This window comes from Channa argus, chromosome 18, assembly GCF_033026475.1.
Source record: "Channa argus isolate prfri chromosome 18, Channa argus male v1.0, whole genome shotgun sequence".
NCBI lineage: Eukaryota > Metazoa > Chordata > Actinopteri > Anabantiformes > Channidae > Channa > Channa argus.
In genome coordinates, this window is record NC_090214.1 from 1,313,977 (window position 1) to 1,332,247 (window position 18,271).

Below are 18,271 nucleotides of genomic sequence, written 5' to 3' on the forward strand. Positions count from 1 at the left end.
GAGCTGAAAACCGAACAACCGCTCGCCTGATCCGCTGCCTCCCACGTAACGATGAACCATCAGCAGCAGAAGAACAACAGGTTTTGTTCACTTGGATCAGCTGTGATCTGCACACTCAGCCTGGGAATCACCTGAGCTTCTTTACACAGCCAACGCCAGCTTTGTTTTCTACAACAATTGTTGCACTGTTTCTGTGACTTTCAGCTGCAAACACGTTTCAGACTAATGAACTTAAGGAAACATGCATCGTTAAAACTTTGGTTCATAAGCGTCGTATGCTGGTTCCCCCCTGGACAGGTGAACTGATCTTTGTGGATATTTTAATCTGGTTGCAGTTGATCAGCTCCCCCTGATTTTTTAATCCTCTTTCTAAATCCACACACAGTCTGGGCGGTTTCTGTCTCCTCTGCATGAGCCGATGCTCAACCTTGGAAACTTATGAATTATTTCACTCTCACCTGTTTTCACTCGTCTGAATTCGATTAGAAGTTTTAAGCTGAAAAGCCAACAAATCCTCTTCTGCCTCGTTAAATATTCATGCACGGATGGGACAAAGAAGAAAAGCACTGCAGGAAAAAAGAAAACTCTTTTGTTCTTTGTGACATGAAAGAAGAATTGGCAGACGGTATGAAATCATATGTAATGTAATTAACAATGCAGCAGATCACGCGTCCCCAGACACATACAGCTGCTTTGCAATCAAAGTGACGTGCGGAACCTCCAGCATCTGTTATGTTTACATCATTTGGTGACATCAACCCTTCACCTGTGCTTCACATTCTACCCACTAAAGTGACTTGAGCTTTTTAAAAGCCAACTTCAAACTTGAATTTTGATTAAAAGTTTTTTTTTCCTTTTAGTTGGTTCATTGATATTTTATACACATTTTATAGATTTTATTGTGTTATCATCTTGTTCATCTTTAATCTATTATTTAAGTCCTATAGTCTCATGCTCTTTTCGCCTTGTCAACTTGTCTTTTATGAATTTTGTTTTGAATAGTCTTGTTTATTGGTTATTGTTTTGACTGTTTTTCTCTTTTATTGTCTTTGCTTGGTTCACCTTCAACCATCTGTAAAGCACTTTGAATTGCAACATTCTTTATAAAAGCTGAATAAATAAAGCTTTGATTTGGAATATGCTTTTATTAGTGCTCATTAAAGGGCGACTTCACATTTCAACTTGCTTTTTATGGTGTGTATTAATATGTATATTAATCCTTTACACATACCTCTGACCTCCCTATATGAAAATGTCTCTTTGATTGTAGCAGAACAATGCCTCCAGATGACATCATCTGATGGACCTTTTCAGTTCAGATGATGTCATCTTAATGCTCAAACTATGGAGCTTTCAGTCTTAACCTGCCTGCTTCTAAAAAACTCTAAATCACTGGCCAAGACGGCAACATTTTTTGTGTCAAGCAACAACATAATATTAGATTTTTTTTAAATCCTCTGGATGATGCCATCTTGAGGAATTTTCCAGCTTAAAAAAAAGGACAGATATTTTAACAGAAGTCAGGCAGAAGTTTCATGCTGTTCATAGAGAAGTTCTTCCCGAACTAAAGGCAAAGGAAGAAAGTTTAAAATCAGCTATGTCACCCTCTAAGATCAAGCAGCTGCTGCTGGTATCATCCATCTGAAACCATTTCAGATTATGATTATGATTATCATCCTGATCAAGGCTTTGAAGAAAAGTGTAGCAGCCACCTTCTTTTCTCCTAAAGCCAACTGAAGGTTTGCTTTTAGTGTCTGATGTTTTCACGCTATCAAAAGTATTGATCCCAGAACAATACTGCAAACATTGTAATGAAATGCTCCAAAATGAACAGTGTTTGAGTGACTTCGACTCGGCCTCCCTGGTAGGTACAGCACTGTCTCCAGGAAACAGCCAGATGCTCACACTCTGAGGTTTGACCTCGACAGAAGCTCTCGCCTTCTCCCACCTACTCAGCTTTTATGTGTTACCAAACAAACTTCCAGCCACGTAAATGGAAGCGTTCTAAGCTTAATTAGTATTAAACTGGCTCAGTGCTCAGACTGACAGGGTTCAGTGTGGCTGCCTTCACTCACTACTGCAAACGTGTATATTTTGCTCCTATCTCATGTTACGCAGTAATGAACCTTCAGAGATTATACACAACACAACATCTCAATGCTCATTTTCCTACACTGGCCTCTGGTGGTCTGCACACTCAGCAGCCTCAGTCCCAGGTGACGGCTTCCTGTGCACTTAAAGAAACTTTTCACCTCTTAATGTGTAATGAAACTGAAACCTCTCTTCTAATGGCACTTTATTTTAGTGTCTTCTCCCTGACTTAGTCACTTTTTCGTCCCTTTAGATAAAAGCGTCAGGACCAGCCTGACCCAGCACAAACACCAAGTTATAACACTGCGTCTACACCAAAAGTCTTTCAGCCATGTTATATGAGACATGCGTGTTAGGAAGCGGACACGCTCTTATTACAGGACGTGGCCACCCTGTCTCCTAAGAAGGACAGTTACACACAACTGAACTGTGAACGAGACTATGTTTTTGTAGCGAATGCGATAAGTTATCCATTATGATCCGATGCAGCGCATGAACATTTATTAGGGGAAAGTGTGCTGAAAGGAGGTGGTTTGGGAGGGTGGTGGGTGCACAAAGCACTGGACTGTCAAACCAAAGACCAGAGTTTGTTCAGTTCAGACGAGAGAACCGCTGACGTTAGAGTTGGAGAAAGATCGTGGATGTGTTTAAACGCAGTAAAATAAGTGTAACAGGAAAACACATCTTCCTGTTACACCAGCCCTGGACATTGTACTGCAGGATCATATATTACAGCAGAAAACAAAATTTTATATTGCTATTTTGCTGTAAGATCAGATATTTCGACAGACAAAAATACGTTGCCTGGTAACAGTTCACTGATATGTTTACTACCAACGCATTCATTTATGTTACAAGGCAAAATATTCTCGTTATCACAGGAAATGTAATCTAGTGGAAATTATGTTTCTCTGGAAAATGTAAGAGTTTGCAGTGTAAAGTTAAGTTCTTCTACATCTAATGTGCTGGACGGTAAAAAGTAACACTAAATGATGTCACACGAAGCCGATTGCCGACATATGAAAAAAAAAACCTGAGAAGAAGGACACAGTTTTCACCAGAGCTTGAAATGAATTGATAAATCTTCTTCGAGGGCTTAGGATGTTTTATGGAGCTAATCAATAATGCAAACTAAGAAATATTAATAAGGGCTTTAGAAACATTTCAATCAATCAGTGTGTAGAATCAGTTTCTAAAGGCTGTTCATCAGAAGTAGTCAGATGCTGCTAAATTGTAATTTTCTTAGTCAAAACCAAGAATCTCACTCACCGTCTGGGAAACTATTCAAAGCTACATGTGACCGGTTATCAGTTTTTGAGTGTGAACATCTGCCACATCTAAAACATTTGGACAGTAGTGGTTTCATTTCTCACTAAAAAAAGAACTGAACCGCTCCAGTATTATTATATTCAGAGTTCTGCGTTTCACGTAGTCCTCAGCTTTATGGTTTGGCCGTGTAATAAAGCTACACGAAGTTGCTTTACTTCTACTCTCCACATGTTAGGGGCCCTCAGCATGTACCAAGGCAACATGACACTCACCAGCTCCACCCACACAGGCCCGAGGCTGTAATGGCTGCCAGAGGTGCATCCACTGAGTGCTGACCTTAAGAGGAGTATTTTAGTTGTGGGCTTGACATTTTGTGTGGATGACAAAGACACAGTACTTCCAGTTGGACTTGGTGTGTAAAGTTAGCAGCAAGCGGAAAACTAGTCAATGCAGCAATAACCAATATAGAGCACAACAATGAATTATTAAGAAGTTCAGATACTAAATATGTAGAACTATACTGCTACTTCATGTGCATAAGAAAAACAGAGTGTACGTGCTCTTTAGGATAATGTGAATTTTATAAAATCTGAATAAAAAGAGTAATGAAGCTGCAGCTGCAGCCTCCTCCAACAGGTAAGTTAAACACAAAAGGCATAAAAGAAAACACACAACTCATAATAGAGTGAGCTCACATCAGGAGGTTTTCACACAGCGTCCTGTTGTGTTCAGAGGTAATGAGGCAAAAAATGTGAAAAAGCACTTTAAATGTTTTATAACACGTCTTTCTTATTTCCTCCTAAACGGCTTCGACACTACAAATCAGCTTCTCCGTCTAATGAGTATGATCCTGACTACAGGCGCACAAAGACGCACGCTGACACACAAACACACTGCAGTACTGAGACACACCGCAGGACTGAGATAAACAAACACATCGCAGTACTAATATACACAAAAGATACAGAAACAAATCAAAGTATTTAGATGCACAAACGTTTTTCGCAGACACAGAAATGCACCACAAACACACCACAGTACGGTGTCTGAAGCAGCAACTTTGTCTGACCTAGATGTGCGTCCTGTGTGTGGTCACCCAGCGTGTGTGTGTGTGTGTTGCTGGCACTACAGACGCATCCTTAGTGGAATGAAGAACAAAGACAGAGGCTCTTAATGAGCTCTGCCACTGCTGAGACCCAAACTAGGCCAGCCAGCAGGCCCAGAGTGTGTGTGTGTGTGTGTGTGTGTGTGTGTCCGTGTGTGTGTGTCCACACGCGCCCGGTGTGTTATCGGCGTGCTGACACACGGCACAGGAGACAGCACAGGACCAGCAGTGGGACCTGAACCAACCACAAGCATTTGCCAGGTGTCTGGGGCGGCGGGAAACGCTGCAGCAGCCCGACAGTGAGACAACGATTCATGTGACTTTGCTCATTTAAACGTCTAACAGCAATTTACAACAACAGCAGAGCAAAGACTTTGTTCTCCTCTGCTGTACAACTGTCAGACTGAAAACTGGATCCAAATCAGAGAAACCAGAAGTTTGGTGTCACGACTGGGAACACGAGTCCAAACCCAGCACCATCAGTCCAGAGCTGGGACAGCAGTGATGGTGCCACAACACCGTCCACTCACTTCTTTCACAGTGCAGATGTGAGATCACCGGCTTCCTGTGTGTTCTGTATGTTAACAAATCAAACCAAACCTACTATGAGCTGCAGCTGAGCAGCACATTTGTGAAGCAATTTATGAAAAGATCGGCCCAACCTTTAAATGAAAGCACATTAAAATGCTAAAAACTCTGTCACAGATGCGAAATACACTGTTAAACTTTCCAAAAACACCATGACCTCTAACACGAGTCAAACCGATGTGGCAGCAGCAAACAGATTTCATGTCTGAGCCAAATGCTCATTTCCAGCAGTGGCATCACAGAAGAATCAGCTGTAAACCATCACAGAGCTGCTGGGAGATGATGATGATGATGATGATGATGGTGGCCAGCTGCTCTAAGAACATGTACAGACAAACTGAGCACATATTACAATCTCTGACAGATGTGAGGAAGGCCACAGTCCCAGAGATGGATCAGAGATTTGTGTCCTGGGGCTGAGATAAGTAGGAGCTGCAGAGCTGCTGAACTCATTTCTTTCTCCATCTACACCCACTTTCACTTTTCAATACCTGTGGCCAACGCTGAGGACATTCATTAGACCCCACACAGCTCCCTCTGGACACACTAAAGGCTTTATACTACTTCTTCCTTCATATGCACCTGGAAACACAAAACTCCCCAGAGCTCATCTTCAAGCTTATTGCTTTGAGTGCAAGAGAATAACTGGAGACGAATGTATGAACATTTCTATCAGCTCCTCTGGACTGTGGTGGCTGCACACTCGCAGAACAATGTCCAGACAAACGTGAGCAACATCAACCTGCAACAATGAACGTCGGGCTGAGAGGGGGGACATCTGTACTACTGAGAAAGTGGTGGTGGTTTTCTCTGTTAGAATGCAGCTTAACATGTTTGTGCAGAGAAACATAAGTAAAGGGTGAAATATTAAAAACAGACGCATGCAGTTGAGGACAAACGTCACAGTCACCCTGGAGTCATAATTGTTGGCATCCTCCTGTAAATTAAGAGTAAAAACAGCAACAGCACAACACAAGAATTTTCCTCCACGTGTCTTCGCATTTTGCAAGAAAAAATAGTCAAAGTCCATCAAACTGTGGCTCCATTCAGAGCTGAGGGATGTGTCAACCTGATCAGAATCAGAAATCTCTCCATGTAAGTTATTAGCAAAGGGTTATAAAGTTAACAAGCTGCACATAGCTGCTGGTCATAATCAGCATCTGTTTTCTCCTCAGTCCAGAGGAGTCAGGAAACATGTTTCCTCTAAAGATCTCGTCCTCAGGCGGCCACAGTCTGAACCAGACGCATTAGCAAAACTGAATCAGAAAGAGTCTGAAAACGCAGTCTGACCACAATTGTTTCCAATATTTCCATAATGCCAACTGAAGCAGCAGGAGGGGACATGTGATGAGGACATATGTGGGGACATGCAGAAGCTGGATATATTTCATTTTTCTTGGAATTATGCGTGTGTGCGCAGCCACCTGACGCACATGTGTGTTTTACGCACGGGAAAACGTGGTGAGAGATTTGCAATAACAAAAATTAAATATAAAATAGCGGTGCTGTCATCACTTTGCTATGAAGAATTAACAACCAAGTGTTTGCAGTTATTACACTGAAGCCGTTTGCTGCGTTTTTTGCCTACGGATCCGCGAAAAGCCCGCACATTGCATCATGCTTAGAGCGCGTTAGCGCTGCGCTACACTACGCGTGTTACGTGCACGAAATATTGCTGCCATGGTCCACAGCAAATCCAGGGGCCCTGTGCAACATTCAAACAGGCACCCACACCACAATCGATGCAGAAGCGTCTCTGACCTCTGCATATGCGAAGTTGCCAACAAAACACAAAGACGCTGTTATTTTCCAGCCCGCAGCTGAAAACACGAGACCAAATCAACAGGCAGCAGGAGGCTTAATTAACTCTGGCCACAACTTACCCTCAGTCAGACCCATGTGGATGCTCCAGTAGTTCTGCAGGCACTGCAGCTCTTTCTTCATTCCTCTCTTGCAGCGACAGTCGTACAGCGGCGAGTCCTGCAGCACCTCCAGCGCGCCCTGACACTCCTTGGAGGCCAGCATGGCGCTGCGCTCTTTGTCCCCACCAGACAGGCACTGGCGCATGATCCGGTAACGTGAGCTGCACTGGCTGTTCTGGTTGCACAGTTCGGAGGCTCGGACGCAGTCCAGAGGTTCCCTCCACCCGGGGGGGCCCAGCTCTGAATCGCAGACACACACATCTGCGGGGGAGGGGGGAGAAATGAGGGATTATTCTGCTAATAAGGCTTGATTAGTGTTTGTGGCCACGTTCATGGCTGAGAGACAGTCACTCATTAGTGTTCACTCTTCGTTTGAAGCTACAACAGCGAACACACGTTATGAGAGAAACAACATTCAGCGTTTAATCATTGCACCACACTCATTACGTAGAAATGTTGATGGAGTCAGACATTTTGAAGGGGGCAGCCTTCCAGTGGGACTGTATGCATGTTGTCATGCAGCACACAACACAGGGGACTCACCATGTGCAGGACAGACCCTAATGATGTGTCTCTACAGTCCCAGGGAAGCGCTAAACAGCCTGTCCCATGAAGTTCACTGTACAGCACAACACAAGTCCGCCGCCTGCACACAGGAAGTGATGTAGCATAAGAATGTTTCCCTGTCACGGTTTGTTTGGATCCACATCAGCGGACCTCAGATATTTACCGCACACAGCTTCACTGATACTGACAGCTGAGAGCATCATTTCAAGCAGAACCACACTCAGCAGTTGTTGTTGTAGTGCTGCTCACCGTGTAACACGACAAATGTTTGCAGACACATTGTGCATTGATTTGGTAATAAGGTTATACTGTATGTTTTATTCTGAGGCTGCACTGTTGGGGGATTGTATCATTAAATGATAACTTCATAACTCCTATCATACAGACATGTTATGCCGATATGATGTGTTGATACTCGGAGGACTGTGCACGTCATTTAGCAACTTCTATATGGGAAGAACACGGCGAGTCACTTTGTCATCTTGAGAGCGCTGCTGCAGCATCAGTACAGGTGGCGTGTGGCTGCTTCACACCTCACAAGCTGCCGAATCCTGGGATTTCCTCATTTCCTTTGGCTGCTATAAACCCTCGCTGTCTGGCTCTACAGGAGAAACCATCAGGCTGCTTTGAGCTCACAGCCAAAACTAATTTAATGGACACATATCAGAGCTCTGCTCAAAGAAGGCAACAATGAGGCTGCAGCATCCCTCTCCACCATCCCAAAATACGACATAACAAGCAAATTCAGTCAATTTGGTCATAGGATATGCAACAACATTGTCATAGTATCCTTCTAGAAACACAGTGCCAACCAGTAATCAGTCAAGCTTTAATTATAGCTCAGTTCCTAAGCAGTGAGCCCTGACAACAGTGAGTCACGTCTTCTGTGTAGTTTCTGGGAAGTTTGGGGGGGTTGTACGCCAAATACAGCCACAACCAAATCCTAAAGCTTCCTCAAAGAGGTGTGGGAGAGTCGTGAGGGGAAAGAAAACAGACCAGTAATGTTTCTGTGTAAACGGTTCATATTTCTAAACCACTTAAAAGCGATGAGCAAAGCACTGAAACTATCCATTGATGAGCAACATGTCCACAAATAATCAGCAAATACATACAAAACATCAACTGACCACACACCCAAAACCTTCAAAGGAAAATATTTCCAAAACTAAATCTCACCACAAACAGACTACTAATTACCTGAAAGAATGGGTGGGGGCTCTTCTGTCTGTGCCCAGGGGCCTATTTTCTATTATTCCCTCCATGGCAAAAAGATATTTTTGCAGTTTTGACAGTGCGTGTGTCCGTAGATGAGCATTGTAGCTTCTTTCGGGATCGTTGCATTTTCCCTCCACTCGATTTCAGAGGAACATGCTGCACATCGGCATTTGAAATAATTTCTAAAAACAAAGTTGAGTTATAGGCAGCTGTAAATTATCCAGCAGCGTGATTTTGAGGTGACCACCGACTACATTAAAAATGCAGCCAACGTTTCAACTTGGCATGACATGTTCAACACCTCCACTCACAAACCACAATACTTCTTCCCCCACAGGTGTAGATGCAAGTGCAGAGCCCAAGAGCTTGGGGGGGAGGGGGGTTAACAAGGAGGTGTCCAAGAGAAGATTACAAATGGCCAACGATGTCATGTTCTGATCTCATGTTCTGTCTACGATGACAGATGATCATAATTTTAAATGCCTTAAAACGCATGTGTGCGTCTATACTGATTACGTCATGATATTCAGATTTTTCCAGTAAATCAAAAATCCCTTTGGGGTCATTTCTATCTACTAAAGTTAAACCAATAAAAAAACAAGAGCTGACATATTTAAACCCTGTGTCACTTAGGCTCAACATCATCAGTGCCTTTCAGACTCTTAGCACAAACACATATTCACTCTTCACTTCCTGAACATACATTATTATCTGTTCATTCAGCTACAGACATCCAGTTTCAAACGGTCACAAAAGTGTCCATTAACCCACAGAGAGAGGCGGCAGAAATTCCCCAACATTCATCAGGTTTTCTTCAGGATTTCAATGATCCAGAGACAGTCGTCCGTATTTTCATGAGTGCTCTGCAAACATGAACTGAGTCAGCATAGTTTTCATGGAGATGCTGTATTAAATTCAATTCCAATTCAATACAATTTTCTTATATAGCTCCAATTCACAACAAAGTCATCTCAAGACACAGAGAGAAGCCAACAATCCCCCCTAGTAAACAGTGCAGAGGAAAAACTCCCTTTAACGGAAGAAACCTCCAGCAGAACCAGGCTCAGGGTGGACGACCATCTGCCTCGATCGGTTGGGGTGAGTGGAAAGTGGAGACTAAATTAGAAGTTTGACAAACCTATTTTTTCTGTCCTCACCATGTTGGTTCTTGCCTTGTTTTCTCCACTTCCACACAAAAGTCACATTTGACACGGAGCTGATAAAAATATGTAGAAGAGCAGACAGCTCATCTCACAGGAAGATACAAGAGCACGACTCTGAACCGGACGAGCAGCCATTTCACACAGAAACAGCCACTGTGCACGGCTGGTTTGTGGGGTTGATGGTTACCGTCAGTTACCGTCACAGGAATTAATTTCCAAATAAACACACATACATTTTGTTTAGATTCCCGTCACATTCCCTAATATAATATTTTGTTCTGGCTAAAACTTGGGTTCACCTGGTTTTACTCACCACATGGTTTCCTTGAGTTTAAGCGGGTGGCACTTAAACACTTCCTGGTTTTAGGCTCAAGCTGACATCATCGATGATGTCATAGGTTACACCAATCTAGCTCTGAGAAGTTTGGGAAATTTTAATTTATTTATCAATATTCAGTGGGAAAAACATGACTTCTAGCTCATTAATTTAACAAAAGAAATACATTTTTAGAATTTTACACAATATTAGTATAATATAATACTAAGAAAGATGAAAATATTTAACGTCTTTTTTTAATGCTCCTATAACAATTAATTGTGAAGGAAAACTGAAGTCTACTATGCTAATTATACTAATCACAAAATGTTGACTAAATTCCATATTCACATGTCCAAGTTTCCATAATCCCTGCATCCTTTGAACTGTTTGATATTGAAATAGAAAACCAAATTAAATCTCCTCAAATAACCAATCTTTTTGAAGAAATATTTCACAAATCTTAATCTCAATGTCTCTACAACATAGTTTTTTTTAAAATGTTTTAATTATTTATTTAATAATTTTGTCTTTTTTGTTAGTGTACATTCCTTTGACACTTCATTAATCTTTCCTAAAACATATTTCTATTTCTTTTGTCGTTGTTGTCCTGTTCACGATAAGTTGATTAATAACGATTTAAAAGATAAACAATGAAGATTTAAAAGAAGTATAAGTGTTGGAAATTCTGGGAATGTAGAACTGCAGAACCAGCAGAATGTTAAAAAAGCGCTGGCGTATAATGAGAGATCTGACAGGTAAAGTCCATGTGCTGCTTAATGGGTCAGGGTGGTGAGTTTAAAACAGCTAGAGTGAGAATAAGCAGCCTGTGGTGAGTGGATCACGTGGACGGGTTCTGGTTGGAGATCGCTGCAGCAGGGTTGTGAACGAGCTGCAGGCTGCTGATGGACGACTGAGGTGGAGCGGAGAAAAGAAAATTACAGAAATCAGGCTTCGATGAGATGAATCCGCGGATCAGAGTGTATGTGTCAGATAATGAAAGAAATGCAAGCGTTGCGATGGCGGTTTTACAGAGAGGGCGAAGATCTCTGAGCCAGTAGATCTGATGGAGAGAGTGCACATCCAACATGCAGACAATATCTTGAACTCCACGTTTGTGTTAAGCTGCTCCAAGTGATTATATCTAAATATGCACATTTCCATGTACAGTGGAGGTTAAGAAATTTAGTGAACAAGTCAAGCAACATCCCTGAGATGAGGCAGTTGTGTAAAGAGTGAATGGGCTGCACACCTCCTACATGGGTTCACATGATTTTGACTCACACACATATTTCAGTTTGTGTCACTGGATCCTTTTCCGCAATGAATAGTTTCCCATTCAGAAGTTAAAAATAACAAGAACAAGAAGTAAATGCTTCAGCTGTGGAGCATAAATTATGATTTGACAAATATTTTGGGAAAAGATTTAGCATCTATTTCAATATCTTAGACCAGCTACTCTAGTTTAATTGAAAGGATATGAGGTCTTCTCTCTTTAATAATATGAAGCTTAGAATCCTGATCCATACGTCATTCCAGTGGCAGTAATGCACCATTCTGTTGTTTGCCTACCGCAATAAAACATGAAGTAGAAGAAGAGGGTGGAAAAAGGAAAAATAAGAAGAAGAAGAAGAAGAAGAAAGAAAAAGAAGAAGAAGAAGAGGAGGAAGAAGAGGAGGAAGAGTGGGAAGAGTGGGAAGAGTGGGGAGAGTGGGGAGAGTGGGGAGAGTGGGGAGAGTGGGGAGAGTGGGGAGAGTGGGGAGAGTGGGGTGTGATTGGTTTTCAAGCAGGAAATATGAAGAGTAAAAATAGGCTGAGGGTGTTAAAGGCCTGCGGTGAAGGGAATTTCATTTTCTGAAACCAACTGGATTCATTTTTTAAAAAGTAAAATTGGACATTGCTGATGATTAAATCCAGTAAGAGGAACAGAGGTGCAACTTCAAGGATTTCAACTGTCAGAAAACTATGAACAACAAGAAGAAACCAGCTCCGGTAAACAGCTTAAATGAAAAGAAAGGTGAGTGGGCCAGAGACAGATCAGGGGAGAATGTGTTGAAGGTGTGTGGTCTTTGCTGGGATGAGGCAGCACGTGATCACTGGCTTGTTACCACTCAGGCAGCTTGTTGTTTGCTTGTTGCTCGCTGTGTGTTCGATGGATTATCCAGATGTGGTGGAGGCTGGTGGCTAACTCCAGGCAGTAGAGGAAGTTTCTTTGAAAGCACTGGTGCCTCGGGCAGCGTGCTGCTAACAGGAGCTGGCAGAGGAGGCTTGGCTGGGTTGGTTGGTATCGAGGGACTGGCAGAACTGTTGACAGTGGGGAGACAGGGGCCTGTGTAGTTCTCATTTAGGCCACGGGTTCTGAAGACCTGCTTAGTTTGCAGCTTTTCCTGACATGACTACTGCTGATTACCTGGATCAGGTGTGTTCGCTCAGATAAAAATACCAACACACTCCACCCTCATGTAAAATGGCATCTTCAGCTTCTGAATGACAACACACCTGGCCCAGGTAAGCGGCAGTGAGTAGCTCAGGGACAGTTGGACACTAAGCAGGACAATGGGCCTTGAGGTCCAGGATTGAACTCTTCTGAAGGTGATTGCTTGTCCAATGATCTTGCTTCTTGCCATTTGCAGTACAGTAACTTGCACTGACTTTTTCTGAACAGTAGGTGTTTTTCGTCGCATAGTAATGTTGAGCAAACCCAAACCAGACATCTTTATCTTTCTTCAGAAGATGAAGAATAAAGCAAGCGGCTAAAAAGACGTTTTATTTTTTTAATCCATGCTTCATGGAAAGCTAACATTAGCTGTACAGGTGCAGCTCTGACAGGATTCCAGCGTATTTAGGCAGAAATTTAGACTTGAGCAGTGTTGTTAATGACTTTGCTGTGTGCAGGCCCTGTAGCACGAACATCTGATGGATCAGTACATGTTTTTATAATGAAGTGGGTTCAGACGTTTGAACCTGTTGCACTCTAATTGTTACCTGTCATGTCGGAAAATGAGCACCTACTATAATCTGTGTCTATGAAAACATTTGTCTGCTGTGCCACTGATGATGAGCAATAAATGCAGCTGATTGTGTGATCGTGTCCCGGCTTCCATTAAGCATCGCTTCATTCATACTGTGAAACCTTTGAGTTGTTGTGGTGCTGCTTTGCACGATGGCTAAACTCTTCATGACAAACAAAGGTCAGTTATGTAAAAAAGTATAGAATTCTAAAAGGTTACGAAACGTTCAATTGCTGGTGTTTAAACGAAGTTTAAAGTCACTGAAGTCACCTTTTAAGGTTGTAATGACAAATCCAGTTTCTAATTTCCATCAGAAACATTTTTGGCTATCTTGTTGGTTTGAATTCTAATAAATATGAATATCATTAGCATAGAAAGGAAAATAAAGACTCTATTTCTCGGTAATAGTAATATGATCATGTCTGATCCATGAATCACTAAATGTTCGGGTTCAACGACAATTTGCATTTAAACCGTCCTCTTCATGACGTTACTCACATTAACATCGTGAGACCAAGAGGACATTTTTCAATAAATAGTTTGAGATGAAGAAATGACCATTTCATGCTTCGTCTTAAATGTCCTGCTTTGTGATATAATATCACTGTAGCATGAACTTTTTACATTTTCCATGAATGGAACTACTACTCACAGAAAGTTAGGGATATTTGGCTTTCAGGTGAAATTAACCATTTCAGAAATTATTGTTACGACAGTACATGTGCTTGAAAATTCAGTAGTACTCACATCTACTACACCACAGTCTGCAGAATGTTCTCTGTTGTTAATTAATTAAAGATTAATTGGAACTGGTGGCTGCTGCATTTAGTGACCCACGTGGTTTACTGACTTCAGTGACGTCGGGCAGGTGAACCACAGATCTGCAAAGCTCCTGCTTCAGCTGCTGGTGCGTGTAAACTTTAGGCTGAAGGAAGTTAGTGTTAGAGGAAACCAGCAGGTTACAGTATATATTCAGAGCCATCAGCTGGATTGTTTTGTGATTCGGAGCCCAACTTGCTGTAGGCTAAGTGTGTACCTTCAGTTGAATAATGCAAGAAAGACTATGTAGAAATATATGACATATAAATATTGTATACAAAAACATGGTTGCAAAGTTAAAGTCAGACATTGATATGAATATAAAATATAAAATATTCATCATAGCTATTCATGAATGTATTAATGAAGTGATAGTTTATTTATAAATACAACCTAGGAATATGATTAAGCCTCATACCAAGGACACGAGTGAACATGTGCTGGTCAACCCACTGGGCTGTGTGTAGATTACACGATGATCCAGGTCTGTAGACTGTGATGACTAAGGTCGGCCTGTGCAGCAGCCTCCATTACAGCAGTCACAGTCACATGGACGTGGAATCCAGTTAAAGGGGACATCATGAGGACAGTTTCCCTGTCTGCAGGTAACATCTGTGATGAGATGAGTGGAGATCTGGGACTGAGCCAGATCAGGTCACATCTTCTGCGTGTTGGCCAGATTTAGAGATTCTGTGCACTGGTAGATATTTTAGAAGCTGATCTCATTAAATTATAGACTAAACAGTACTTTTAAGCCATTAAACAGAAAAATGGTTCCTTATTCCCTGGAGACGTCGCTATGACAGTTGTCTACAATAGTTCTGGGGACACTAAAAAGTGACGGACATTTAGATTTGTAGTTGTGCTTTTAGTTGCTCCCAGAGACATTTTTGTTGTGTTGTGTCTTTTTGCAACACAACGCCTGTGTTGTCAAAGTGATGAGTATTTTTGTTTGTTGTTATTTTTGCGTGTGCTTTGTCTATTTGTATGTGTTTTCTCAATTTGCGGTGCCATGAATAATATATGGATACAAACAATAAAATAACTCAAGCACCAAGCAACAGTTAGCAGCAATAAAAACATGCAAAGAATCTGACACAAAGTTCATCTACACATGAAATAAAACGAATGAATGCTGCCAAATAATTATATACATACAACAAATTTGAGCTGAACAAGAAATCTTGAAATAATCCAGATGATAAAAGTGAGTTCTGCAATTTATTCCAGTCGGATGGTTCTAAATGTAAAAACCTGTCTCTTAACATCTTAATGGATAAACAGAAAAATAAAGAATAAAACTGTTTCTCTGTAAGTGATTAAAATGGCCGAACTACAGAAGAAATGGTGGGAAATGTTGCCTCAGTTTGCTTCTCTTCCCTGCTTCTCTCTCTCCTTTGCAGTTGTTGTCAAACTGACATCACAATTTGACAAATGATGCGCTTAATTGCATTATTAAAATGTTCATGTTCATGTTTTCGTGCACAGATATCTGCACAGTCACAATGTGGGCTTTAAAAGCACTGAAGGTAGAATAAAGTGAATCGTGTTCACTCATGGCTGTAATGTCATCAGAAACATCAGCAACACTTTCGAACCACCGCATACAAGCTGCATATAAATGTGTTAATAACAAATGTTCACATGGTTGTAAAAAGATATTTTGGTGTAATTTCCTCACATACAGAATTAGTTTGTCTCCTATTAAAACGTTTCTATAAATACAGCTGCAACTTTACTATATCATTCATTACCTTTTTATCCAGCAGATGCTGTGACAATAAATACATTATTACACACTTGATATCCTGTTATAATCCATTTATTACATGTGTATTTGTTGCTTATAAACGCTAACTGTTCACACAGCATTTTTAACCTGTGGTGGAGAAGCTCAGCTCCTAAATATGCTAATTATGTTGCTGCTTTGCTGCAGGCACCGTTTGATTGTAGTTTAGCAAAATGCTGCGTCTTAAAAAGAGCCACACATACACTGATCAGCCACAACATTAACACCACCTGCTTCTAATGTAAAAATATGATGTGGATTTATAAAAATAGCATAAACTCATTTTTACTGAAATATCATTACGTGTTAACCACCTGTCAGCACATAAAGGTGTAACACCATGATCCAGGCCTGTGTTTTGAACCCACGACTTACACTGAACTGCTCACATCAGCTTCACAGCAGCTCCTGGTTTGGTTTTTACGGTTAACTGCGACCGACTCTTTAAAAAACACAGGAACAAACCAGCTTCTGTAAAAGTATTTGCTCAAAAACACTTTAAGTAAATACACTTCACTTCAGCTAATATGATATTAAATTTTAATTATTGATGGATGAATATGTTAATCACTTGGAGCTGATATACTGAATTCTACACTGTTTTGATGATCAGATGTTCTAAATCAAATCATTACAACGTGAATGGCTTCAAGTACTTCTGGGTAAAGAAAACTGATACTTATACTCAGATTTTGAAAAGTAACTATTGTCACCAAATAAATGTGGTGGGATGTGAAGTATGTAGTTGTAGTAAATGGAAACTGTAATTACGTACAGTATTTAAGTAAATGTACTTAGTTACTTTCCGCCTCTGCTTTTCGAAGCCTCCACATGAACAAACCAGGCGCTTCCTCCGGGGACGGCGGTTTTCAGCACCAAGGACAGAGCCACAGCCTCACTGAGACACGGCAGCGTCCAGTACCGAGGACAAGTGCACAAAGACCGAACCCTGTACAGCAGCGAGGGAAACTAACTAAAGAGAATTAATCTAGTAATTGTCTTATGTACAAGTACCGTGTTTGCGTAAATGTGTTTAGTTACATTCCACTACTGCTTGTACTTTAACTTAAGACACGACCACAAGAACACGGATGGATCCAAGAGAACCGCTGACGCCGTGAACACAACACATAAAACCATCACCTGAGTGTGTTAAACGGGACTCGAACATCTTTACCCGAATCACACACCGGGTACAGACGAGGAGGCTTAAAGGAAGATTTTCATATCTGAGACAGCAACAAATCCCGCACGGACAGTCTTTAGACCCTTTGCCCTCACCTGTGAATGCGCACGCACTGTGTGGACACGCGCGTGACCGCCTGCGTGTGGGTGTCTGCACTGAAGGTGTACTCACCCAACACAAACACCAAAGTGATGATATTAATCAGGATCATCTCGTGTCCAGCACTAATCCCACAAGTCATGAACCAGTCCGCTTCAGCCCGTCTCCCTCTGTCTGTCCCTCGGTGTCTCTCACTCACTCTCTCGCTCTCTTTCTACGCTGGGAACCAGTGCAACTGCCGCCGACATGGTGGAGCGAGCAAATACCCCTGAAAGGCTGAGTAACGGAGAGCCTGGACCGCGCTCCGTGGACTCAAACCAGCACCGATGACTCCGTTAGGCTCCGCATATTCCGCTGGTTCCACGGTTTCTCCGGAAAGGTCGGTCCATGGACGGAGGAATACACGCGCTCCCTGTGTCTTTGAGATGCTGGTTACACGTCAGACATCCTGGCGCTGCCTCCCGCAAAGTCCGCGCTCGTTACTCCAACTTTCCCCGCAGGTCGGATTGTGACCGTGCCGGTAGTTTGGACTCTGTCTCAGAGAAGACGTCACACCGAGTCGCACGCGCTCTCCTCCTCCCCCGCTCTGTGAGCTCACATTAATAGATTAGTATTATTAGGAATATTAATTATCTCTCTGGGGGGCTGTGGTTGGATCGGGTTAAACCTCGGCAGAGTAGCCTGGTGCGTAATGGCACGCGCCTCCACCGGTGATAATCCACTCCAGGTGCCTCGTGCGTCCGCTCGTGTCTTCTTCAGCAGAAAACCCAATGTGTGCGACCACTGAAGAAAACCTAGAAACCGTGCCCCCTCCTCCCCCGACACGCACACGCACGCACACGCACACGTAGATACACAGGAACCCTTCTCTCTCTCTTTCTCTCTCACCCCGGGTGTCTCACAAACAACACGAACACGCACACATGCGCGCGCGCGCACGAACTCTGCGTGATGACCTGGGGTGATGCAGCGCGCGGCGCCATCAAAGGCTCCAAGCACATGAAATAGACCAAAATGTGCGCGCGCTGCCACGCTACAATACAGCTAAAGTTGGTGGAATTTCACAAAGTGTGGGTGGGCGGGTGGGGCGGGGTGATATTGTCTGAATTAACCACAGTAACTAATCCTGTG

General features: G+C 42.3%; 1 protein-coding gene across 4 annotated transcripts in view; it reads right to left on the minus strand.

Annotated features, from left to right (window-relative positions):
- gfra2b (GDNF family receptor alpha 2b) overlaps positions 1–18,029 on the minus strand; it is a 97,282-nt gene extending 79,253 nt beyond the window's left edge. Inside the window, exons 1-2 of one of the 4 annotated variants that reach the window (XM_067484674.1) lie at positions 17,213–18,029; positions 6,937–7,236 (exon numbers count right to left, since the gene is read on the minus strand). In XM_067484674.1, coding sequence (XP_067340775.1) covers positions 6,937–7,236; positions 17,213–17,282 — 370 coding nt within the window. In that variant the 5' untranslated portion in view covers positions 17,283–18,029. Of the gene's footprint in view, positions 1–6,936; positions 7,237–9,895; positions 10,069–10,233; positions 10,309–17,212 lie in introns of those variants that run through there. The other 3 variants (XM_067484672.1, XM_067484675.1, XM_067484673.1) reach the window with 3 other exon arrangements.
- Positions 18,030–18,271: the final 242 nt, after the last annotated feature.